At 41.7% G+C, this 27,177-nt stretch overlaps 1 protein-coding gene across 5 annotated transcripts in view; it reads left to right on the top strand.

Annotated features, from left to right (window-relative positions):
• The window catches only part of COL23A1 (collagen type XXIII alpha 1 chain), a 323,890-nt gene extending 299,754 nt beyond the window's left edge, over positions 1–24,136 (top strand). For all 5 annotated transcript variants that reach the window (XM_034779085.1, XM_034779082.1, XM_034779083.1 and 2 more), the window contains 17 exons: positions 392–436; positions 1,338–1,400; positions 2,360–2,404; positions 2,977–3,054; positions 6,229–6,282; positions 7,327–7,371; positions 7,751–7,831; positions 9,478–9,540; positions 10,828–10,869; positions 11,894–11,920; positions 12,518–12,589; positions 12,700–12,753; positions 14,354–14,380; positions 14,904–14,957; positions 16,647–16,733; positions 21,890–21,928; positions 24,112–24,136. In XM_034779085.1, coding sequence (XP_034634976.1) covers positions 392–436; positions 1,338–1,400; positions 2,360–2,404; positions 2,977–3,054; positions 6,229–6,282; positions 7,327–7,371; positions 7,751–7,831; positions 9,478–9,540; positions 10,828–10,869; positions 11,894–11,920; positions 12,518–12,589; positions 12,700–12,753; positions 14,354–14,380; positions 14,904–14,957; positions 16,647–16,733; positions 21,890–21,928; positions 24,112–24,114 — 879 coding nt within the window. In that variant the 3' untranslated portion in view covers positions 24,115–24,136. The remainder of the gene's footprint in view (positions 1–391; positions 437–1,337; positions 1,401–2,359; positions 2,405–2,976; positions 3,055–6,228; positions 6,283–7,326; positions 7,372–7,750; positions 7,832–9,477; positions 9,541–10,827; positions 10,870–11,893; positions 11,921–12,517; positions 12,590–12,699; positions 12,754–14,353; positions 14,381–14,903; positions 14,958–16,646; positions 16,734–21,889; positions 21,929–24,111) is intronic.
• Positions 24,137–27,177: the final 3,041 nt, after the last annotated feature.

Raw genomic sequence — 27,177 nt, forward strand, 5'->3', positions numbered from 1 at the left:
TCTCATGAACAATCTTTAATTTAAATGTAACAATGAAAGCAAGTGACTAGCTAAACCTGTGAATCTCCTTTTTGACAAGTTAGAATTCTTAGTGAATATAAAGCATTCGATTTCCGAAATGCAGGCAGAATCTTCATGTATATTATGGGCCAGATTTGCAAAGGCCTGTTGACTTCCAATCAGAGTTAGGCACTTAACCTGCGTAGGTTCTTATGTAAATCCCAATTGGCGCCTAAAAACCCTGTAAATCTGGTCCTATCCCATGAGCGCATCAGAGTTATGGTGATAAGTATAATTGAGCTCTTACCCAATGGTAACATTGGCTGGCCTATTGACCCCTGTGTATTTTCACGGTTTGATAGACACTCTATGTATATTTTTATTTTACCAGGGTGATGATGGGACCCCAGGACAGCCAGGGCTTCAAGGGCCTAAGGTAAATTTCAGCTCTATATCTGTCTGCCTGGTGGCTATTTTTACCATCTGGTATCTGTTGCTGGCCATATCACAGTCAATGCAGATTGCTCCTAAAGCAGAGAGCCATAAATAGACACTTTTGATCTGAAACTAAAAAGAACAAAGAGAGGCACAATAGACGTGTAATCTATACGCCTAGGGTATTAATGCCAATACCAAATATTTTCACTTGTCATTTGTTATCTGTTGACTTGAAAGTGTTGACAGTCACTAACTAAATGATAACGCAGGGTTTGTCTCCACGGCCATCGAGGGGCGTATCTAGCTAGCGTGGGTACCTGAGCAGTGACGCTACAGCAGCACAAGCTTCGGCACTGGCTAGCCCTGCAAGTCAGAACTCAGATTATGACATTAATTAAATGAGACTTGTGATTGTGGTGCAAACATACGCTGCAAGTCGTCATTTAGAACCTGATCTTGCAGAACTGAATCAGGCAAAGCCAGTGGGAATTTCCCGGACCTGGAAATTCAGGATGTGTGTGGTCCTTATAATAACTTCACTTCAAAAGTGTAGCAGACTCTGTTCCATGGAAGTCTCCCATTGTAGGGCCTACACGTTCGTGGTGGCTGCCACTTTGGGACAAGGTTTGCTGGTGAACGTGTCCTCCACTACTGCGTTTCAAAGCCTGAAAGCTTCATTTTAGTTTTCAAATTCCCTTTTGGGCACGGGCAGCACTTGAAGACATTTTAGAATAAAAGCAAAGCTTTGATAATTCCGGCATCTGTGTAGAAGTTTAAGATAAGGCAAAAGGACTGTAACCTTAAGAAAATTGCTTTCTGTCCTATCAAGTTAGACTTAAGATGTTTTGGCTTCAAAGTTCATACCTGGTAAGGTTCAGTGTGAATTATCTTATTTTCAGGGAGAGCAAGGAAGCACAGGTCCCAAAGGAGAGAAAGGATTAGATGGATTGCCAGGATCAAAGGTAAATAAAAGACAGGTTCATTAAGCTGGAAGTTGGTCACAACAGCATTAAGGCAGTGGGTTTCAGTTCGACAAGAGTTTTAAACATTTGTTTTCTAAAAATTGCATTAAAATGGCAAAAAACAAAACATAGCCTGTAAATTTTCACTAGCATTTTACCTTTCCATGGTGGGTTGAGACCGAGAATAGAGTTCCCAAATCACCACTTTCTGACATTTTTGGCTGCATTATCTTGCAAGAAATCTGTAAGTTCTGTCCTCTACATCGCGTGTGTTGATTAATACTATATCCATTCTACATAGCTAGTGTTAGTGTGTCTCACACTTTTACTTTTTCTTCACAACTGAAAAGAAATGCACCAACATGACCTAGCTGTATTGAGCAGTGACAACAGAACAGGTCCGCCCTTCACGATCAGCTGTTTCTCTACAGTTGCTTTTGCTTTAATGGAATCTGCATCCAAGTATGTTTATGCTCAGAGCAGTCATGCTCCTGTCATGCATGAAACGATTCAAAACCGGGAGACCGCTCTTGGCCATTCTACTTCTAAATCCATAGCAGCAGTGCTGGTGTGTGCTTGCTGGTGCTTCTGCTTCAAGCTGGTATCACTCTATTAGGAACTTTTACTTTCAGGGTTTAAATGCTTAGCTATTGAAACGGCATCACTTTGTGACTTGTAAATATATTCAGTGGGAGGTCCAATCTGTATAAATGATTTTGCTGTCTTATATCTGATCAGGCTGGGTTCTTTTGTTGCCAGCTAGATTATTTTAAGGTTATTTTAGCAAGGCATATGCGTCTAAATATCTAAAATCCATTTGTCCTTGACCAGTTGGAGTTTCTTATTGAGACTACACTTTTACCTAAAATATTTGATTGTCATGCAGTAAATGACTTTTTTCATAAAACTTCTGACTTTCCTTATTATTTCTGACTAATAAATGTGATGTTCATTTTCAGGGTGATCCTGGTGAGAGAGGAGGAGATGGACCCATTGGACCAAGGGTATATGAGTGTTTGTTTTTGCTTCACTAATTTAGATTCTTGTATTCTCCTTGACATGGGTCAATTTCCTCCATCCAACTCTGTCTGTCATCTGTTGCTGTATAGTTGAAGGGTTTAGTACTGTATAAGAATAATAAGGAAGATGGATCATATTAAAATAAATCCCCATATAGATAGTGAGCCAAATTAATGCAGATAGCTCCCGTGAAGTCAGTTAAGTTGCATCCAGTTTTACTATTGACCTCAGAGAGGTGCTGACCGCTTGCTGTCACCGAAAGATCCCATGACTTTTTTTCATAAGAATGAGGTTGTACCAGTCAAATTCCAGCTTAGGTTATTACATTCTGCCTGTCACTCAATGTATACTTCCAGGTCCTTTCAGAATTTGCTCTGTATAGCTACATTCTTGTATCGATTGCATGTGTAATATTTATATGGAGACAAATACAAAAGTATCTAGGGTCCAAAATAGTACTTAACCCTGTTCTAGCTGTTGTTTTCATGCTGCCCACTTTTCAGGGGCTAACACCACCGTTGTTATCACAAAGTTTGCAATTTGCCGTTGTCTCCAGGGTCCACCTGGCCTGAAGGGCGAACAGGGAGATACTGTAATAATTGACTATGATGGCAGAATCCTGGATGCACTCAAGGTAAGATGATGATGATGATAATTTGTTGTGTGCTCCTTGGAATTGAATTAACCAGCTGAGATTACTGCACCAATTGAAATCCAGTGAATCTGTGAAAGAGCTGATCTTGAAACATATGCTAGAGGAGCTTGGGGAAGTTAGTTCACCCTGCAGAGTTTGGTTGATGCAGTGATCGGGAGCTTCCAGATTGATGAGCGGGAATTGCAACATAATTAGGAAGGTTGAACCTCACGTTGTCCACACAGGAGGCTGCTGGGACAGAGACCGAAAAGCCGAGATGCTCCATAACTGCTAGTGTGTATTGCTAGGGAATACCTGTGCTAAGGATTATGAGGCTTCTCAGAATCCCAACAGAGTAGAGCTGGCTGGCAGTGGGAGCAGAAGTGTTTTCCTTGTTTTCATTGCTCTACTGGAAGTGGGGGAGTCATCACACCCTCCAGAAGATAGAAGAGGGGAGCAGGGGCCTAAACAGTGGACATAGTTGCCGAAACCATATAGCCACACCCAAGACACAGCTTTGTAGGAATGACCACACAGTGCCCCCAGAGATGTGGGGAAATGATGGAGAGGTCACCCAGTCTCTAGGAAGAAATGGGAAGCCGATAGGCCAATGCTTCCTCCTGACCCAGGAGGACAGTTAAGGAACAAGGGTGGCCTGGCAGGAGGGCTGAGTGAGAGGACAGAGGGCATCAGGTGAGTTCCTAGGAGTTTGCAGTGTTCAGACACCATGCTGATGTGTGCACTAGAGAGGGCTTGGTTAGATGGATGTACAGAAGCAGCACAGACTACCTCAGCCTGATTTGCTAATGTTTACAATATGGGCTAAGGTGCATGAACACATTGAGTCACTGTGAGCGGGTTTGAGGTCAGATGCCATTCTGTTCCCTGTCAAGCATGCAGGTGTAGCCTGTGGTATCGTAGAATCCTAGGACTGGACGGGACCTCGAGAGGTCATCTAGTCCAGTCCCCTGCACTCATGGCAGGACTAAGTATTATCTAGACCAATTAGACTAAGTATTAGCTAAGGCTCCAGGCTAAAGCAGCCACAACAGTAGGAACAAGAGGTTTTCCTGCTCAACTGCAGCAGGGTGGAGAGGAAATGCAGAGGGAAGTGGGCACGTTTGTCCCTAGAAGACCTGTTTGGTTTGCTTCCCTTAGTCCCCAATCAGGTGTTCTTACCCCAACCAAGCAGAGACTGTAGGCGGAGTAGTCATCCAGCCCCAGAAGATATTGGAGCTGAGAGTACAGAGGGATTGCAGGCCCCAGCCTGGTGCTGACTGGGAGTGGAAGGACTGGGTGCAGTGACAAAACATGACCCAGAAGCCCTGAAAAATGTGCAAATGTAAATCAAGTTTGAGTCACCACAAAACCTTGAATCAGGTGAGTCTCAGGATTTGCAGCAAACATTTTGCATAGTCCCCCCCCCCCCCCCCGCTAGAGACGATTGAAGTAGTTTGTTCAGTAAATGACACATAAGTGGCTTGAGCCAAAATTGGTCTGTGCCCATGACTATAGTGAGATCATACATGTAAAAGAAGGCACCATTTGCCCCTTTGTCTCTGTCAGTTCTATAAAATGAAAACAATAAGACAATGTATTCAGAAGGAAAATTTCCTGAAGTTCGTGTAAAGGAAAATTATGCCCCCGTTGTGTAGCCTGTACTTGCTATACAAGAAAAGGAGTGAGACCATGTTTAATGCTGCCATTTAGCAAAGATTAAAGAAGCTGAGTAGAATAAATATTTAATTACAGACACATTTGAAAACCATTTTAATTGTTTTATAACAGGCTGCAGGGAAACATAAAGTGATGGTAATTACTGTATGCCAGATGTCTGCATGGGTTGCTTGGACAGAATAGCACAGCATGTGGCGTTGTGAATGGAATTTGTGGACTGAGATCATTGGAAAGCTTCCACCAAACGTTTGGAGTTTCAGTTTACTAACAAAATGACCCACAGTCTCTGAGACGGTTGAGTTTACTGTGTGCTGCATGTTGAGATGCTCAGGGGTAAATTATTAAAATGTCACTGACCTGGCCTTTACCGTCCTTCTGCTTATTCGCTGGGATCGCAGCCATTTCTCCTATTTACCCACTCATGGCTTCTGAGTGAACAGGCCTCTTAAAAACTGTTTTGTTTGTGAAGTACAACAATGGGGACTAGGAGCTCAGAATAATGCAACATGTTGCTGGTTGGTTTTCGAGCTGAAGGGGTAGATGTCTGATGTGGTGCCATTTAGGGATCCCTTATAAATGACAAAATACATCCCCATCAAAGGGTTTTCAAACTCCTGGTTTGCAAGGGTCTCTGGTAAGAAGAATAGTTTGCATGAGCTTGCAAACTTTTAGCAGGTTTTCCTGCTGTTAGTATTCATGTACACTTTTCTGTTTCTACTTCTTTTTAATCATGTCATATGTGGCATAATGGAATTCGTGTTTCACCTACCAGTAGAGTTGAGTTGAATTGGCTGGTTGATTTCAAACATCATGGTCACGTTGAACCATAGATAAGGGAATTTTGCCTATCTAGTCTACTGTCCATCTGACTTGGTAGGCACCATTCCTCTTGGATGTGTTTCCAGCATAAGGTTGGCCAGTAATGAGGGGATGGAAAAAGTAAGATCCCACAGGCAACAAGGCAGATTTTGGACCAGAACTACTTATATCTAGAAATGTGTGCCTTTTAAGCACGTGTATTTCAGTGCTAGCACGGCCCTCTACACCAGATTGGACACAGTCTTTTTTTGAGTTAACATTTCCTGTATTGTGGGAAACAGCCTTGTCTGTTTAATATTAGCTGATCTTGTCATGGACATTTGTGCTATGATAATTTAGAAAAATATTGACTATAAATCTATGGCTACGTCTACACTTGGAGTGTGTGTGGGGGGCTGATTCTCAGCTTGTGTAGGTGTACTGTGGGTACGCACTCAGGGAGGCTAGCCTGTGCCACTGTTTGCTGCTGCCCATGCTACCTCAAGTATGCTAGCATTTTTAGCGTGCCAGCATGATGAGCTCAAGCTGGGAATCACACCCCTGGCTCCAAGTGTAGACGTAGCCTATATGAGAAGCTGCGCTCATGGCTGATCTCCAGAGTGAAGTGAACGTGTGCTGGATTAGTAATGATATTCAAGACAGTTCTATTTATGCCATCTTTCTTTGCTGTGTTTTCAGGGCCCACCAGGTCCCCAAGGGCCACCAGGCCCTCAAGGAGCTCCAGGACCAAAGGTTGGATTGACCTCTGTTATACAGACAGTATTTCATGGCATGCAGCGTATACAGTACCTCCTCACCACATCCTGACATCGATCCTCATGCAAACCTCCTATCGAAATCAATGGGAGTTCTCCATGCGGAACTATGGCGGGATGTGTCCCCTTGTGATGACATCTTAGATCAAGACTGGAGAAATGTCTCCCAAATCACAAAGGGGTGGGAGGCAGGAAAGGACTGAACCTGGGTATTTTAACTCATGAGTCTGTCTGCAGGAAAGAGAGCATTCTAAATTCCCCTCCTCTCTGAACAACAGAAGCCTTTTACCTAGATGCAAAAGTATATTTGTTTTTTTTCACTCCATCACTGGACCAACACTCTTCTGCCGGCCTTGTCTGAATGAATGTGTTATACTGTACTTGGAAGTGAGCCCATACACATTCCTGTATACATTGGGGTGAAATTCAGGCCCCACTGAAATCAATGGGAGTTTTGCCACTGAACTCAGTGGAGTCTGTATTCCACCTATTGATAAAGAAAATGCTTGTGAGCATGCACTGTGCTTGGCTATTGATAGTACTAAATTCTAGGTTTTATCTTGTTTTCTCCTATCAGAAGCCATGTTCTCACACCTAGCATGTCTTAGTGTTTCACATACACATATTTAGTATTGTACAGTACCAGCACCAGTACCAGCCACTCCTTGTGAAATGGTCACCCGCATTCAGGGTCAAGATCAATAGGCAATAAATAATAGTCAATCAGTTATAATTTCTTATAACAAATATGCACAAAAGTATCTTACTAGGAAATGATATTTAGATTGGTTCAGAATAATGTATATCTCTGCCTATCAGTTCAATCCAAATTCTACTTGACTAATGAAACCTGGCACTTCACTTGAAATCAAAAGATGTCATTTTCTACCTCAGGCTGCTCATGAGTTGATGGCCGTCAGACTCGGTACAAAAGGAGAATTTACTTTTACATCCAGTTCTTTTGTGAAATTATTTTCTGGTTTCACCTGATGTTATCCTTTATTCGTTTGTACTGCTTTAGGGGGAGCTTGGATTGCCTGGTACACCTGGAGTTGATGGAGAAAAGGTACCAGATGTATGGTTTTATAACATTATAACTGTTCTGGTAGGGCAGTTAGCAGTTTCCAGGATGCTGTTCAGATCCCACACAAGTTGAATTAGTTTTGTGTAGCTCATGAAACATTCTCTCAAATTCTTTAGTAAATCTTAAATTTCTGCATTCTCTTCAGCCACTAAATTAAATTCTACTGCACTGCAAAATCAGTATTTACAATATTTAATATTAAGGGATGTTTTGATGTGTACTGAAGAAGTAGTAATATGGAGAAGACGGAGCAAAAGGGGAGGTATCTGTTGCTCCTTTATATTTAGATAGATCGATAGAGCTGTATCTATAGATAGAGAGCTACCTTTCTCCTAATAAAGCTCTGTTCTGTGTCCTGCAGGGATCTAAAGGAGACCCAGGAAATCCTGGGATAATGGGACAAAAAGGAGAGATCGGAGAGATGGGCTTGTCTGGCCTACCGGTATGTCTGTCTGTCAATATATACATGGGGTTTATTGCCTCCAGCATATTGTTTCCATACATGTGTGTTATATATCTAGATGCTTTGTTAGTTTAAATTATATCCCTATCAAACCAATATTACTGTTAACTCATAAGCTTAGTTCTCCTTGTTAACAGTAATATTAATGCTATGATATGTCAGAACTCTCAAGGAGCTGAAGAAATATTTGCAAATGGCATTGCTTAGCTAAAGTCACTTTTAGAATACATGAAACGATTCACTGATGGAAAACAAAGGTGATTAACTGAATAAGAAGAGGTACATTTTTAGCAGAGGGCATGAGGAGTGAGCTGCATGTTCACCACCAGTGTTGTTTCTTCAGCAGTAATACCACAATCAATACAGTAAGATATGATTATTATTGTACGAACTTATGCTAGGCTTTCTCCCCATGTGCTTCTTTCTCCACCTATGTGTTTTGTATCTTGAGTAGCGCTGTCACGAAAGGTACCTTGTTCTTCAATCTGTTTTCCATCAGTACTGTAATGTAAGTTGAAAAATGTACTAGGTCTTGGAAAATGTGAAGCAAACTCACATGAGGGGACAGAACTGTGTTGATTTATTAAGGAGCTATTTGTGATGTCTAGAGAGGTTTTTGGTGGAAGTTGCAGAAACACATTCTCAGGTCCCCAAACAACATAGTTCTCATAGACCCGTGCAAAGCACTTAAAATTATGTGCTTAACTGCCATTTGAAGTCAATAGGACTTAGGCACGTGTCAAGTTCTGGGTACCACATTTTTTAGGAAAGAGAGAGTCCAGAAGAGAGCAACAAAAATGATAAAAGGTTTAAAAAACCTGGCCTAAGAGAAAAGGTTTAAAAAACTGGGCCTGTTTAGTCTTGAGAAAAGAAGTCTGAGGGGAGACATGATAGTCTTCAAATATTTTGAGGGCTGTTATAAAGAAGATGGGGATCAATTGTTCTCTGTGTCCACTGAAGGTAGGACAAGAAGTGATGGACTTAATCTGCAGCAAGGGAGATTTTGGTTAGATATTAGGAAAAATTTTCTAGCTATAAAGGTAGGTAAGCTCTGGAAGCTTCCAAGGGAATTTGTGAAATCCCCGTCATTGGAGGATTTTAAGAAGAGGTTAGACAAACACCTGTCAGGGATAGTCTTAAGTTTATTTGGTCCTGCCTCGGCCCAGGGACCTGGATTCGACGACTTCTTGAAGTCCCTTCCAGCCCTTTTTGGGGCTTAGAGTTAAGCATGTGCTTAACTGCTTTGCTGAATCAGAGCCATAAATATTAAGGCGCCAGTGGTGCAAGATGCCCCGTGTGGGTGAAAATCAGTGCAGCTCAGTGATGACAGGGAGGGTCTGCTCCGGCAGAACACAACATGCAGGATCAGAGCCTGACAAGTCTGTGCCATCCCTGAGCTTCAGCAAGACAATGGAAACAGTAGCTGTCCCAGTAGGAAGCCCATGTTAAAAACCTTATTTCGGCAAAACCCCTTTCCCTCATGTAACGGTCCCACTGAAGCGAATAAGAATTTTGCTTGAATAAAGACTTCAGGATAAGGAGAGAAAAATATATTTGTCTCTCTTCTTATAGCCTTTTTGGAAGCCTTGGATGTGTAAACTCAGCATTATGTTTTTACCATTTAGGGAATCGATGGGCCAAAAGGAGAGAAAGGAGAAACCGGATCCCCGTGTTTGCAGAACAATCATGTAAGACATTATTAGCACAGTGTTGTTGATACTATCAATATTAAAAGAAGCTGGCGTGTGCATAGGCTGCAGTTGTATTTTTAGTCCTTTAGGTACATGTAGCAGTAATGGTGATGAGCAAAACACTGCATTTTCAACTAGAACTGATGCACAATTCTTCCTCACAGAGTGTAGCGTTGCAATGCATCTGTGGATAACTCTGCAAAGTTAATGTTCTTTTTAGCCTTAGATTGTACATTGATCATGGAAGTGTTGAGCAGCGATGTGGTAATTATGTCCTATTCTGAAAAAACATCCTTGTGACTTTATTGCGGTTTTACAGTATTTACATATATATTTTGTTTGCTCATTTTAAATTCTTTTTTAAAGTTGGTTTCAATTAAAGCTTTTTTTATTAATGACACCAGAACTGAGATTATTTGTTTTAATGAAATAGGAAGCCATTCTTCTCAGATCTGCACGAAAGGGGATAGATTCCTAAGAAAATTAGAGAAATCACATTCAGGCACTTGTATTTTGTGACTAGAAAATGCATTGAGTTTGAATAAGTTCTTCAGATGTTTAGGGCTGGATCCACAAAGGTACTTAGATGCCCAAGTCCTGTTTTTAGACACCACTATGATCCAACTTGGCTGCTGCCTCACCCTGTAAGCACCTAAACTCACTCAGCACCTAAACTTTTACAGTAAAAGTTCCCTTGGTGCCTACCTCTGGGCATATGCACTACTGCCTCCCTCTAGGCGCCAGCGTGATCCCCGACCAGGGGGACGATAGGCACTTTACACCTAACTTGCCTGCGAGGCCCCGTCAGGTAGGCGTGCTCAGAGGCCACCTAGCTCTACATACAGTGAGAGAGGGAGGGAGGACGTCCCTTATCTCCTTTAGCCCAGTGGATAGGGTAGACCACCAGTTCAAGTTTCCCACCCCTGTGATTGAGGAGAAGAGGTTAGAGTAGGGAAATGCCACCTTGCAAGTGAATGCCCTAACCACTAGGCCGTAGAGTCATTCTCACTTTCTCTGGCCCAATCAATATTTAATTAACGTGGAACAACTTCAATAGGAGAGCTTGAGGGGCACCCATCTCAGAATATCCCATAATTCAGCTGTCATCTTGGTCCAGCAGGTGTCATTCTTCTCCTCCTTGACAAGTCCCTTCGTGAATCCAGGTGTTATTAACTAAAACTAGTTAAACAATAATCAACGACCACACTATTCAGGTGTTAATATGGCACAATCCAGTACATGCTACCAACCCACTTTAATACATAATGAAATTCCTATTTTCAGATAATACCAGAACCAGGACCCCCTGGATTGCCAGGCCCTATGGTAAGTTTATGACGAACGGCACTTACAGTAGAGAATGTCTGAAAATTCATTAACACGTTACATTTATTAAAGAAGGAGGCGCTTTATTGTCTGCTATCCTACGCACCTTAGACTTCATTGAGCAGTCTGAAGAATTAGGGACTAACAGGCCATAATGTGGTTTCCAAACTAGCTTGAGCACTATTTCTTGTGTTCTGTAAAATCTCCTCTAGAAAGGTCTGAATGCTGTGTTTCAGGCCCTGAATCAGGAATGTGTTTGAGCACTTGTGTAACTGTATTTGCAGTTGATAACAGGGCATGCCCCGGCATTTTAGGAATAGAAATGGCAAGAACTGCCATCAGCATATACACTTGTACAAATTAGGGTGGATTCTGGTCCTACTGAAGTCAAGGGAATTTTGCCATTGCAGGATTGACACCCCCTGAGCTTATGCAACAGAGACCTCTAAGATGTCTGGGAGGTGGCAAACGTAGGACAAAACAGAGCCTTGAGATATGCCAGAAGATTACAGACTAGTCAACGTACTGAGCACATTTGTAGGTGGGAGGAAGAGGCAGCATGTCTTGGGAACTATTCTGAGGCACTGAATAAGGGAGGACTTCTGATAGACAGTTTAATTAAGATAGCACCTATAGTTTCAGGAGAAGGGATCCCGAAGGTCTTTTCCAATTCACTTGGATTCAAAAGGATATTAATGTTGGGGTGCATGTTAAGCAGCAGAATGCTTTATAATTTTCCCTCTTCAGAAAGCCTTCTGTAGCCTTCATTATCCAAGGTTAATTTCAAAGGATTTTGTACATTATGCAAGAAATGATTTTTCATTCCTATTGAGTTGGTCTAGGAGAGACAAAAAACTACCATCCACCTTGAGAAGAAATGTTTAAGATTAAATAATTATAATACATCGCTGCCAAAGACAGATCTGTGGGTCTAACACAAAAAATGATTGGGGAATTGTATTTGATTATATTTAATTAACTTAAAAATCTGTTTTTTTCAAATACACCGTTGTCTTCCCTGCAGGGTCCTCAAGGAATCCCAGGTCCCAAGGTGAGTCAACACATTAAGTGTTCTTCACACCATACTTCCAGGCTGCTGGTGCATGACTGAGAGAGAACACAACATAGGGGCTGGGTTTTAGAATTGCTGAGCATCAAAAGCATGCATTGACTTCAGTTGTAGTTGTGGGGGCTCAACATTTTTGAAAATTAGGCCCATATTGTATCAGCAATATTTCCTCCAAATGGACTTCTGAACTTGAATCCTCTTTGTGATTCTGTTTGCACAGAACGTGTGATGTAAACTGTTTCCTAACCCATAAGTTTAAACTTTTAGTTCAAAACATTTCTCATGTGATGTATTCAAGAAAACTTACTGTTCAACTGTATATATAAATGCAAAGTATTATATGTTTACAGGGAGGCAGGGAGATAAACTTCAGATAGATCAGAGGTATTGACATTTCTGCTTTTGCATGAAATGGAGTTGATGTACTAACTGGCCTTTTCCTTCTCCAAGTTCTGTAATTCTGATCCTAGATAATGCAGTTCACTTTTACATTGAGCCCAGGGTATTTATAACCTACCCAGTCCAATGCTCTTATGTACACTGTCTCCCCTTGGTAATTGTCACTATCTTTTCATGCAGGGCTTGGACGGTGTAAAGGGAGAAAAAGGTGACCATGGTGAGAAAGGGGCAACTGGTGACACTGGGCCACCTGTGAGTAGCTTGGTTTGTATGTGGGAAATCTGCTAGCTTGCATTTTTGCTACAAAAAAACATTTACTAGCAATTTTCCAAATCCTTCTGATAGATCACTTTTCTTTTTAGGGTCCTGCTGGTCCCCCGGGACTTATTGGCTTACCAGGCACCAAAGGGGAGAAGGTAATAATTCAGCAGGGAAAGAGAAGATGAAAATATATTGTAATTATAATGAACTGACTAGTGTATATGCAAACCTTCCCTCTACTGGGTATAATCAGAATTGCAAAACTGTGGGTCAAAGGCACTATACTGTTAACCGCTAACAGGTGCTCCTTTAGCTCCAGTAGCAGAGGCCTGTGTTTTGGGAGCAGCAGGATCTGAGTTCTATTCCTGCTATTTCTTTGACGTTCAGAGTGGCCACAGCCTACAGCATGGTGACACAGAGGAAGTCCTAGGTACCCGTGGAATTGTTGGATTATGAGTACTTCAAAATCAAATGAATTCAGTCCTTAAGGGGCATACACCTGCTTTGAGACATTTTTACTTTGAGGCAAAAATAGAAAATTAATTTGAAATCCACTCTGCCGTCTGCTTTGGCATCCATCTCCTAAGCCACTTAGCTAATGGAGTGAAGAGAATTCCTAAAGATCTAACTCTCAAGTTGAACCAAATATACCCTAATTATAGGCTATATTGTCATTTTAATTATAAAAAAAATCCATTTTTGCTGACAAGTAGACTATCAGCCATAGAGTCCTCAGCAATCACTGGGTTCCTGTTCGCCCTGTTAAATAAATGTCATAGTACATATATTCAGAGAGGACTTAAATCACTAGCGAATAGGTATCTGATGAGAGAGCTTTATAGGCTAAGCAGGGCTGCATCTACGGAGCTTATCCATAAGACAGAAAAGAAAGCCAAATGTATTTCTGAGCAGCAGAATGCAGCATAAGGCCCTTTACCTCCCTCCAGTTTTCCTTTTGCACACACATTTTTTATTCTCCTCGTAGAAGTGTATGACACAAATGATAGCATCTGAGTCTTCTGAGATTGCCATGTTCTCCAGGGCATTAATATATTTAAAAAGATAAAGACAATCATAGACTTACTGAACCAAATTCATCCCTGCTATAAATCCAGAGAGGTTAGTTTACTGGATTTCTTCTTTTTCAAAGTAGTCTGTAGTCAGCTGTGCTGTAATTACAGTGTCTTTAAGATTCTCCAGTCACCTTCCATGTGAATAGATATTAATCTTTCTCCCATTACACCTTTCTCGCTAGATTTCTTAATTCCCCCAAATTTGCTTTCCAGAAATCTAATATGCATATACTACTGCATTCTGTGATCCCGTCCCTTATTATCTGGATCTATCTAGCTGCTGTTCTCTCTCTATCACTTCCTATCAATTGGAAGTCAATAGAGTTACACCAGGGACAATTCTGACCTACTTTTCTCATACAGAAGATTCTAAATGATACAGTTTAGCTTGTCCACATTTCCCATGTTCCCAGGTACCACGCACCTGCCTTAAGGAGAATTATTGTCAACAGCAATACAGAATCATTTGCATATGAGAGCTGCAAAAAATACTTTCCCTTTAACTCTCTCCAGCCGTTGTTTGCCTAAACATTAGTTATGTACATTTATATTGAGTCCCAACAAAACTACAAGACACAGAGTTCACTTAGTTATTTTGCCAAATAGTTCTAAGTTTACGTATTACATAAGAAACACTTAACATGGCATCTTTTCTTCTTCTTTATTTTTTTTATAACCCCAGGGCAAGCCAGGGGAACCAGGATTAGATGTAAGTATTTCATACGGTATTTTAATTGTGGCATCTATGAACATCAAACATTAAAATGGGTGGTGTTTTAATTTTACAAATACTTATTTTCCATATAGGAAATATAGCAAACACTTTATCTCTCATTTTCAATTAAGTCTGCTGTGCCCAGAGGAGTGATCTGGTGGATGAGAAGTGGACTTACTGTAACACACTTATTGCAGTACAGCCATTAGACCACTCCACTTCATGCCCCACAGATGTAACTGTGCCACAGCTTGATTGAATGCTACCTAGTGGCTGGATGAGGAATTTCAACTTCATTAAGAATGTATCAGACTAACAAAATCAAAATCCTTGTCCAGGGGATATGGTACCATGAAGGTATATTAACCATTAGCTTTCCCCCAAAGAAATCAGCCACTGATGTGTGCAAAATATGTGGTTTCTTTCTAATTGACCTTGTGAGCTAGCATGCATTCGATGGAGTTGTTTGGAACTAAACTTACAAATACCTTTCTCATATTTAAAATTCTCTTGATAGGGTTTCCCAGGTCTCCGAGGTGAGAAAGGAGATAAAAGTGAAAGGGGAGAGAAGGTCAGTATATTTTATGTCTTTCCTGGTCACAAAGGGCCAGATTCTGTCCACACACAGTCATGGCAACCCTTTTAAACCAACAAGGTTAAAACAACGTAAATAGGAGAAGAAGTTTGCCCAAAGTTTATCCATGAAATTTTTTGTGTGCATCTATATGTACATACACACAAAAAACCTGTACATTGTATATAAAATATTTAATAGAAACGTTTTCACCGCAATAATAATTTCTCTTGCAGTCGCTGCGACACAAACATTGCAGCCCTGTGCCCTAGACCATGAGAACCAAAGAATGAAGAGGACGTAGTCTAATCAATTTTTATTTTACTGCCAGAAGTGTTTTTAAAAAAAAAAAAAAATGAAACCTCATCAGTGGTGAAAAATGTCAATTAGGGATCAGATCCTAAAGTTCTGACTTCAGTGGTATCTTGCACAAGCAAAGACCCAGTGACAATTGAGTCAGTGTCTCAGGTTCTGTCCGTAGATGTTTTAAAACTCTTTCTAATGTACAGATCCAAGGTACACCTGTACCCCGATATAACACGAATTTGGATATAAAGCGGTAAAGCAGTGCTCCGGGGGCGCAGGGCTGCGCACTCCGGCGGATCAAAGCAAGTTCGATATAACGCGGTTTCACCTATAACGCAGTAAGATTTTTTGGCTCCTTAGGACAGTGTTATATCGAGGTAGAGGTGTACTTGTAACCCAGGTAAAGACAGTTGTTAAAAGTATAAATATTATCTTGCAGGTTTCACTGACTAAGGTGAATGGGAATTGACTAAACATTTCTAACCTGTTAGTACTACAGGGCCCGTGTCCACAATAGAGAAATGTGCACTGCATCAATGTTAAGCAAGGCCTAGACTGGTGTGGTTTACTCCAGCATTTCACTGGTGTGAGTCCCTCTTTATGTCAAAGCAGTGTACCTACATTGAGGTAGAGCTGGGTGAAGAATGGTAATTCCATTTCATGGAGGATTTCAAGTTTTTAAAATTTTGGTTTTGTTCTGATTTGGAGCAAAACCCCCAAATTTTGAATTTTCCATGACACAGAAATCCAGGCGGAAAGAATTGTTTTGAAAAATCAAAATGATTTGTTTTAATAATTTCAAAACTAAATTCTGTCTGGCAGGGAACTGGGAGCCCCAGCTGAGCCAGGACCCGTGGAGCTCTGGAGCCAGTGTAGGTGGGCTGATGGGGAGATAGGAGCATGGAAGCCCTGGGGAGCCCCAGCTGAACCAGGAGCCTTGGAACTTGGGAACCAGTGCTCCCAAGCCAGATGGCTCCCTGGGCTGCCTGGGATTTGGGCAGCCCAGGGAACCAACCAGCATGGGAGCTGGGGAGCCTGGAAGTTCTGGGAGCCCTGGCTCCATGACAGACAGGTTGCCGGGAAGGCAAGTGAGCTGGCAGAAAACCAGAAATTTGCCTCATTTTCAATGGAAATTCATCAAAATCAACATTCCAGCATTTAGATTTTGATGAATCGGCATTTTCCAACAGAAACCCATCCCATTGGAAAATTTCCGACGGGTTCTAATTATGGGTTTGCATCACTGTAACTACCGCAGTGTATCTACACCATTGTGAATCATTCCGTGAAAATGGTAACACTGGAAGTCTTGCTCACATTAAAATTGAACTGTCATCCTTCTATGTCAAGTGTGGTTTAATCTTTTTATGGCGTCAACAGGGAGAAAGAGGAATACCTGGCAGAAAAGGCGCCAAGGGGCAAAAAGGAGAACCAGGACCGCCTGGGTTGGATCAGCCTTGTCCAGTGGTATGTGATTATTTTGCACAAGGGGAAAGGTTTACCTTACATTCCATGGCACCAAGAGTACCCATGGCACTCTGCTGTCAGTTGGAGGGCTCTGTTTGACAGCTCAGTTATTTTGCACTAGATCAGAGCAGATAGCTATTGTTTTCTGACTTTTTTTTTTTCTGTGTTTCTTTTAATCTGTGCTGCTAAGGCATCAGTGCTCAAGACATATCAGCTCCATGTAATGATCCTTTACTTGCCAGATAAGAGCTGGCTGCAGTAATAAAGATAAGGACCTTGTGTTAAGGACCTTCTCATTATATTTAAAAATCAAAGATAGATGTGCAGTAGGTAGTTCACCCTTTTAAAAGAGTGGTGAGTGTTTTTAGCCCAGCACATTTCTGTTCAGATCTTGGGGATTGGAGGACTATGAGAAGAAGATTAGATTGAGTCAAATTCATTCCGCAAGTCACCAAACATTACTTAAGTGAGGTTGCACTGGGGTTGAATTTGGCTTGTTTTTTTCTTCAGAAGTTTATAGTTGGTTGCAGTGCAAATTTCTCAATTTATAAATTAACTCAGGTTAAAATTAGACACCCTTTCCTGCGAAATAAGGACAGCTCATGCATTAGTCCAAAGGCCATGTTTTAGGGCTGGTTTGGCAGTCTTGGCACATTGTGCTACCATGCACCAGGGGCACCTTTTCATTGTGAATTCCCCAAGCTGTCAGTGAGTCCAGGGGAAGAGGCATGCCATTGAGTGGTCCCTCTGACAGCTGCTCAGAATGGGACAGTGACTAGCACCAAAGGGCTGTCTCACCTCAGACAGCAATTGGGACTGGTTGAGAGTGAGAGAGAATCCGAGAAACTTCCATCCACTTCCTCAAAATTGCTGGTTTTTAGACACCAACATTAATCAAACTTACTGTGTATGTTTCCAGAGTTTCACATTAATTAGATAGGGCCTACATCAGTGGTGGGCAACCTGTGACCTGTGGGCCGCACACGGCCCATCAGGGTAATCCGCTGGCAGGCTGCGTGACAATTTGTTTACATTGACTGTCCGCAGGCATGGATGCCCGCAGCTCCCAGTGGCCGCAGTTTGCCCTTCCCGGCCAATGGGAGCTGCAGAATGCGGCGCGGCCACTGGGAGCTGAAGGCGGACAGGCCTATGGACGGTCAATGTAAACAAACAGTCTCATGGCTCGCCAGCGGATTACCCTGACAGGCTGCTGGTTGCCCACCACTGGCCTAGATAGCCAGGGCCGGCTCCAGGCACCAGCCCACCAAGCATGTGCTTGGGGCGGCGCCTGGAGGGGGGCGGCGCTTCGGCCCGATCGGGGATTGCGGGCCCGCGGCCGGGCTCGACGCCCTCCCCTGCCGCACGGGGAGTGGGGGTGGCGGGTGGCTTTTTTTCCTAGGGCAGCAAAAAAGCCAGAGCCGGCCCTGTAGATAGCACAGTTAGATTCTGTTTTATGTCAAGGTAGACAGGTGAGTGAGTTAATAGCTTTTCTTAGACCAACTTCTGCTGGTGAAAGAGAAAGCTCTCAGCTACACAAAGCTCTCCAGGTCAAGGTAGTCCTCCTTTTCTAAACTACTGTTTTCCTTATACCTGTAGAATGGGTGTGTTGGTGCTTATCCATCTTGGTAAAATGCTTTGAGAATTATGGATGAAAGTTACTTTTTTTATGTATTAAAGTAACATTGTTAAAATCAGTGGTTATAACTTATTCCAGCCATAGTGATCTACTGTGAGGTACATGCTTTAAACAAGGTACGGTAGATGATTCTTTGTTAGGCCTGGTCTACACTTAAAACTTTTGCCAACATAGCTTGTCAGTCAGAGATGTGATTTTTTTTTTCTTCCTTCTCCCTACCTCTGACCAACAGAGCTGTGCTAGCAAAAGCTCTGGTGTAGACACAGCTATACCAGCAAAGAAGTGCTTTTGTCGGCATATCTTACTTTGTTCAGGAAACTGGCATAAGCTATACCAGCATTTGTAACTCATTTTGGCTTCTGTGAATCAGCTTTCTTTGTGTGTCAAATTATTTTACTTCCATGGTTTTAAATTTGCTGTTATAAAGTTATAAGACGTTTGTCTGATGACAGAGTTGATGGTGTCTAGATGAACTTGCTATTCTTGTCATCAAAATTAGATTGACAGTCATTTGAATCCATTTTCTTTCTGTTGCTGATGAAATTGTCTGTTTAAGTAACTTTTCTGTGTCTTTCATCAATCTCAACAAGCAGTTCATTTTTAAACAGGGAGATCGTAATATTAAAGGCGATAAAGGGGAGCCAGGCTTACCAGGCCTGCATGGGTTGAGCATACCCTGCCCTTTGGTATAGTATCTCCTCTCTTTTCCTTTCTTGCATGGCTCGTGTGTCTAATTGTTTCTGAAGCTGCAAAGCCCTTTCATGATGGATATATGAGTGTATTTCCCTAAAGAGAGAAGGAAACACACATAAGGGCTGGTCCACACTGGGGCGGGGGATCGATCTAGGAAATGTAACTTCAGCGACGAGAATAGCGTAGCTGAAGTCGACGTTTCCTAGATCGAACTAAGTTTACTTACTGCGGGTCCACGCGGCGCAGGCAAGCTCCCCCATCGACAGCGCTTCCTCCTCTCGGCGAGCAGGAGTTCCGCAGTCGACGGGGGAGCGCTTCTAGGATCGATTTATCACATCCAGATGCGACCCGATAAATCGATCCCAGAAGATCGATCTCTACCCGCCGAATCGGGCGGGTAGTGTGGACCTACCCTAAGATTCAGAGCCAGTTTGTACTTCTATGGAATGGTGGTCATAGGACTACACTGACAGGCCATGCATTGAAAGAGCATTTGCTGTGTCAGAACCCGGTTGCCCGCACATATTAGCTGTCAAGTCAACAGGTTAAAGTGCAAAGATTATGTGAAAAGGTGTGTGCTTGGCTGTGCTGTGGAAAGTGACTCTGCATGGCCAACTGAAGGAGCTTGCTGTGAGAAACATAAAAAAATATGCATGTGTGACGTTGTGCAGTCTATATGGTTTTATAAAAAACTTGATAAGTCAATATAATGTANTCGGGTGGCAGCTCCCAAGGGGGTTTCTGTGATCCAACCCGTCACAGCATGTTTAGCTGGTCTATATTCTTCTTCCAAGCAACTAAAGGGCATTACACAGTCATTCTGTTCCCACATGGATCAAGGAAACCAAATATATGCAGGAGACGCCAGTGAACTCTTGACCTTTGCTCCTCAGAGTAGTTTTATCTACCAAAGTATTTCCCATTCAAATTGCAGGGAATACTTCAGTACAGGTAAATACCGAGATGTGGTAAATATCAAGATTTTAATGGCATTCACTGTATATGGAATCTGGTTTCTTCTGTATGTAGACAGTATATACACTTGCTGATACAGTATTTTCATTTCCTAACTACTATGCATGAGGATTAACCTATACCTGATTGTTTCAAGATCCTGCGTTTGAGTAGTTGTCATCCTGCACTTCCTAACCTGCTGCATAATGTTGCTGTGTGCTACTGAACAGGTTTCAGTCTGGGAGTAGATTGCAAACACTACACAGGGAGCATGCTATCTAGTTTTTAAGTTAAAGTGCTTTGGGATCCTCTGGAGGGAAAGGTACTATATAAATGCAGGTGATTATTATTATTGCCAAAGTAAATATATGAGTTGTGTATTTTTAATGAAAAGTTTCTGTCTGGGGCAAGATGCTGACTTTACTGTACTTAGCAAGAGCCAAAGGAGAAGAATAGGTCATACTTGAACCCTGAGTCATCTTGCCAGCAGAAAGTGCAGGACAAGACAGAGTGAGCTTAGAGTTGGCTTTGACTGATGGGTGTCTGAATGTAAGAGCTGGATTCCTACTCCAATCCTCCAAGCTCCTCCCATCCTACTATACCCCCGGCAGCAGAGGGCAGGAATTTACCTCTAGCAAATACAGTGTTCAAATGTGTTACTATCGATGTGTTACTATAGCATGACCTGAGTATCATGACATGAGTAATGTTGGGAGGGTGTCATTCCCCTGCCACATCTGTCACACTAGGCTTCATGTAGGTTAGGTTAACTTAACTTATGAAAGTTAATGCAAAATATAAGTAATAGGCTGTGAAATGATGGACAGTAGGGGCCTGTTTTTTAAAAAGATCGGCCCAAGGTCCATGTGCATTTTTCACTTATATTTGCACACAGACCTGGTATTTTCACATACAATACCTAATTAGTTACCTTTCTACTGACTTATGTGTGAACACCCAATTTTCACATGCACACACAGTAATTACATGTGCAGAAATGCACACAGATGGGCCTCATGCTCTTTAAAAATCCAGCACCAAAAACTGGTGTCTTAATGTGCTATCTCTTCCAATGTGGCTTTGAACTGGAGAGCTGGTTCATATTCATGTCTAGCCCCTTTCCCTTCTAAGGATAGGTTAATTAATTCATGTGTCACATGCACACGGTTAATTTTTTCCCCCTCACTATAGCCAAACTTTATCAGCTTTCTGATCTTCACAGGACTCTGATACGTCTGTGTGTCAGTAACTAAGCATAAAAGCCCAATCTTTACACCTGTGCTCCCACTGAGTAGTCTGTTAGTCCATGAGTCATTATTATTTGTATTACTGTAATGCCTAGAAGCCCTGGTCATGGACCAGGACTCCATTGTGTTGGGTGGTATACAAAAACAGAACAAAAGGATGGGCTCTGCCCCAGAGCATTTACAATCTAAGTGAACTCTTATTGAAATCAGTGGAACGACCCTGGACTTCTCAAAGGGATTAAGTGTTGCAGGATCAGACTAAAAGAAACTGAGATGTCATTTTAAAAAAAAACTAAAACAAGAAAACCACCAAAAGATGTGTGTTCCTGCAGAATTCCCTTCATACATGCTTCTGACAGCATAAACCCCACAGCCTTTTAAATCAGGTTGTGAAATGAATTCACTATGATTCCAAGTTTTTTTTATTACTCCTGATACACTAATTGTTTCTCTTGCATATGTATTTTTGTTTATATACAAATATATGGTTTTGCATGATAATTAGTTAGTCTTTGTCGGTTGTTCTGCTGAATCTTACACCATCATGATGAATGGCCTGAGTTTTTTTCAACATGACACTTAGGTAACTTCCAGCAGAAATGACACCTGTGAATTAATTTTTTCAGGGACCAGATGGACTGCCAGTACCGGGATGTTGGCACAAGGTACAGTGAACCTCCCTGCTTTGTCAGTGGTTTGAATTTGGTTGCATTTTGAGTTTTTCTTTGTATTTCTGAGCTTCACTTAAACGGTGCAATGGAGAAGGTACCTTATGTAGAAATTGCCCTACCAGATCAGAGCAGAACTTATGTATCCCTGTCTCTTACAATAGTAGAACCAGATGCTACAGAGGAAGTGCAAGATACTCCACAGTTGACAATTGCTGAATACCTTACTAATAAACCTTGTCCATAAAGAGCCAGTTTTTTTCAGGCCTGGCTTTACCAGGGCTCCATTTTTGCACTTCCAATTTAGGGACCCAGTCATGTGCATAGTTAGTTAGTTTAGTAACTTGATTAATATGGGTAGCTCACATTTAGGGGAGTGGGATCATTCATGTAAAGAAAGCTACTCAGTGTACAAAAATTTGCAAGTTTGAGCCCTGGGTCACTTAGAGCTCTTTGTATCTGGTCTGTAGGCACACTTAGGGTACGTCTATACTTACCTTCGGGTTCGGCGGTAAGCAATCGATCTTCTGGGATCGATTTATCGCGTCTTGTCTAGACACGATAAATCAATCCCGGAAGTGCTCGCCATCGACACCGGTACTCCTGCTCCGCGAGAGGAGTACGCGGAGTTGACGGGGGAGCCTGCCTGCCGCGTGTGGACCCGTGGTAAGTACCTTGTAGTTCGAACTAAGATACTTCGACTTCAGCTACGTTATTCACATAGCTGAAGTTGTGTATCTTAGTTCGAACTGGGGGGTTAGTGTGGACCAGCCCTTAGATGTTTATGCATCCAAGTGGCCTACATTACACTGACAAATATTTGCACCTGCCAAACAGCTAATCTTGCCCAGAGAGTGTAGGGGTATGTGTATAACATGTATATATAGTCCATTTAGGAAATATAATGATATGAAAAAAAAAATTAAATGTTAAAGTTGTTGTGCTCAAATGAAAACTAAGTTAAGCCCAGATTTTTGAGATAAATATTCCCCACTCTAACCAGGCAGTTTAGAATGGGGATTGTGCCAAATGCTTCCTCAGCAATAAGTTTCAAATAAATATATTAAAATTATTTGTTCCCAATGTAAAATCTTCTTGACGCCATCAACGAACCACAAAGTATTTGAGAATATAGCAATTTTGGAGAGTGTATCATTTTATGACAGCCCAGATACCATGGTTTTCAAGGATGCCATAGTGCATGTGAAATTACTGTCAGGGATAACTTTAATGAATCGGGAAAGGTGGAAGCTCATTCCTGTGCTGAACGTCCCCTGCCACCTGATTAGTGACGGTGGTTGGCTCGGAAATCTGGGTTTAACTTCATGTCCATTCTAGCTTTACAGTTCTCTGTTAAGCCCTGCCCATACTCTAGCTTTTAGCCATGATTTTGAAACCAGATAGAGTGTTGGTCTCTTTAACCAAGTTACAAATCATTCGGTTCCATGCAGGATGGGGTGCTGGAACAATTTTTATCGTGGTGGTACTGAAAACAGAAATCATGTATTTGATTATTACAACTTCAAGCCATGGGGTGCTGCTGCACCCCCAACACCTCTACTTCCAGCACCCCAATACAGAAATATTTCTGCCATCACAATAATGTGTCCACACCTACCACACTGCCTGAAAGTGTTTGTATCAGTGCATTCTAGGAAAATCTGGGCAGCTATTCCATAGGGCCTCAGTAGTGGGGATAAAGCACCTAAATGACATGCACACAGGACAGTGCATTGTGGTATACCTAGTGCACGGACAACTAGGAAGGAGGACTGCCCAAACCAATTGCCTGCATATGGTTATAGCATTTTCTCCGTACCACTAAAGGACAGTACTGTAAACTAGTTACAGGCAGAGAAGCATATGCCAGACTACACTCTGGCACTGCTGGGACATTGGTAGCTGACACAGTTACTAATCAGATTTTAACCATGTGATATGGGGATATAAATCAAGTTCAGAATCGACCACATCACCAGCTGGTTACAAACTCAGAATGTGGGCAGGGCCTTAAAGGAACATACTTAATTCTATGTTGATTCATTTAGTTGTTTAATATTAAAAGTCAAAAGGAGTCAATTCTTACAGCATTAACAATAATTAACTACTTTGCAGTGAATGAGTGTAAAGAAACATTCCTGTCTTTGTGATTAAAACATTGTCTGTGTGCTTTTTTTCAGTGATCTCTAACCATGAAGCATAAAGTATGTAAATAATGTGACATATTTTGATCTTTTAATTTTTGTAAAAAAATATCAACAGTAATATATTGAACTTTTTTATACTGGATGCTGTCATTTAAGGACTTTTAAAATGTTATAAAGTTTCCCAAGCCCATAGGACATGCATGGAACTATTGGGAGTTTATATACAAACAAACTGCAGTGGATGGGAATAATCGTATTTGCTGCTAATGCTACTGTGTGGACTAACAGTACTGAGACAATTTGTTGCCTAGTGTGCCTTAGAGCATGGAGGAGAAAGATCCCTCTTCTAAATTTGGCTTTCAACTCTGCATTTCTGTTGCACACTCACTAAAAGGGTGAAAAAACATGGCTGAAAGCAAAAAAGAAAAGAAGAATGCAGCCCTAGAAATGAAAGAAACTAATTTGTCATCTGGCTGAGTGAAAGGACTTTCAGCTGGCACAGAAAACAAAGCCAACCCCATTCGCTGCTACATGCTCCCACCCTGATGGAAATAGTAAAGTTTTGGCTCAATATGATGAACTCGGCCATCTGTGCACGCTTCAACTATTAATGACAAAACTTGTATCTCGGGAAGAAACGTACTTTTAACCTTCTGGAGTGTGTGGCTGAAGAGTTGCAAGAGTCTTGCTGGGGATTCCATCTTTGTTACTGCAGAATCCAGAGAACCTCATCTGCCAAACACACTTTTAAAAAAAATTGCTATCTTAGGCTTGGCGCATAGTGAGAACTCTGCTAATCTTTTCTAAAGCAAGAGAGCACTTACACTGGGGGGATCCCAAAACCTGGAAGAGGTCACAGTATGAAATATGGTATTCAATTCCCTTGGTTGGTGGGGCTTGTTTTGTGAACATTATACAATTAGATCTGCAGACTCAGACTTTTCCTCCACCTCCTTCTCCCTGTCTCTCTTTTTCTCTGCTGTAAGTGAGTTTGAACTCCGGCTCAGTCTAGACCACTTACCCACTCAAAAATACTGGGTGACCTGAGATTACAGTGACACAGAAATCTCATTCTGCAAATTAGCTTGACCAGTTCCATTCCATTCTTGAAGAAATGAACATCCAGAAAGCCTAATGGCTTCTCTTTGTGGGATGGGGAGAGGGCTTAACAGTAGACGCCAATGACATTGAAAAGTGGACAGACAAAACTTGGACGTACCGGTAAACAGGTCATCAAAGCCTATTTCCTATATCAGGTAAAGCCTAATTAACCAAAAGTTCAAGTCCCAGGCATTTAGGACATGCTGATTTTGTAGGTGATGTACTAGTAGGTGAGGGAACAGGAGCAGTAAGGTAGCCAGGCAGATTGGAGAAACCTAGAGTGATTGCATAGCCATCAAGTACACTGGTCTTGGATAGGAGCTGCAACTGCATGCCTAGCCATATAGAGCAGAGTAGCAGCGTGCCACCCACGGGGGAAGGGATGGCGTTCCCATCTTGGAAGGCGCTCTAGAACTGGCTGAGGAGAGTTGGCTCTAAAAGGAAAAAGTTGCATGGCAAAACATTGCAATCCTTTGACCTCTGTGCTCCTCCCAATGCACTTCTTTAGTAGCATAATGTAACTAAAGAACAATGAGAGAGGAAACATCAACATTTTGTGCCTGTCGTGCTTATTGTGTTGATCCAAGCCTTGTGTTTAGATCATTATTCCATTGAGTCTACTGGGCACATGCAGGCTTGTGATGAAGTGAGGATACTGGGATAAAGGCAAGAATTACTGAGCTTTGCTTGTACAAGTTAACCTAGTGCAGAGTTAATTCCAGCTCTAGTAATATGAACAAGGGTAATGTGCTCAGTACTGTATGCTGCTCTCCATTAATGTCTCCAGACAGATAGTAGAAATTTTCAGAATGATGCCTATGAATTATCATCCATGCCTTGGTGCATTATTTCTACTGGATTTATTTAGGAAAGCCTCCTAGACAACAGAGAGCATTTCCTGTACACTGATTAATGTTTGAAATGGACATACAGCTCATCATGATAGAAGATGTGGACTACATAAAAGATTCACAGGAATATGCAGTTAACTTTATTTCTTATATTTGTCAGCCACTCTGATTTTGTATTACTTGTCTTTTTTTGTTTAAAGACTATAAAGGTGTATATTGTATTTTTTACTTTTCTCTATAATTATATTGATTAAAAATCAGATAAACTAATAGGTCAAGAAATAGGTCATTTTAATTATTTCTAATTCATGAGGTTAGCTATCACTTTAAGGGGAGATTCTGAAAGGCACAAAGGGCAGTACACACTCAATTCCCTAGTTCGTGTTAACATAGTCCTGTTTTGACTATGTTAACACGAACTTAGATATCTTTTAGAGCACGCCAACAGGATCTACATGGGGCATTTAGAGTTCAGCATACTGGAGTGCTTTACAAATCACTACTCCTCCAGTGCATTTTGCCAAGCCAATGTAAACAAGCCCTAAAGCTAGAGTGGTTTATTTCATTCACTGTTGTTCAGGGCAGTCCTGGCCGTATGCTGCACCCTGTCATTTCAGTCATGTTAAATGCCCGATTCTTGGTAACAGTTCCAGTACAGTTGCCCTGTCTGGCCTAGTCTATGCAGAATTTTAGGGAAATCTTCCATTGTTGGTCTAGCATTCGTGTAGCACAGTCGATGCAAGCAACAGTGTGATTGCACCAATCCTATAGTAGTAGTGGGAGATCTTCCTATAATTCCCAGTGGGAAGATATTCTCTGGCCTTGACTACTTTCCAAATATTTCACATCATTGCAAGCTTCAATTCAGTGCCACCAGCATATAGACATTGGGAGCCTAAGGTAGACTCACTGCCAGCATTTTAAACAACCTGATGATTTAAGCCTGCCCTTGTGGGGGGAACTGTAGTTTGCAGTTGATGCAATTACATACTTGGAGGTTAATCAAGGAATGTTTCTCCTAGTTAGGAAAGAGATTGGGAGAAAACCCAAACTGAAAATATTTCTTTCCAAGCCTTGATAGTTATTTTTAGTAGTTAGATTAAGAAATCAAGATGTTGCCACATACTTTTTCTTTCACAGATTGCTG

Source organism: Trachemys scripta, chromosome 8 (genome assembly GCF_013100865.1).
Source record: "Trachemys scripta elegans isolate TJP31775 chromosome 8, CAS_Tse_1.0, whole genome shotgun sequence".
Lineage (NCBI taxonomy): Eukaryota > Metazoa > Chordata > Testudines > Emydidae > Trachemys > Trachemys scripta.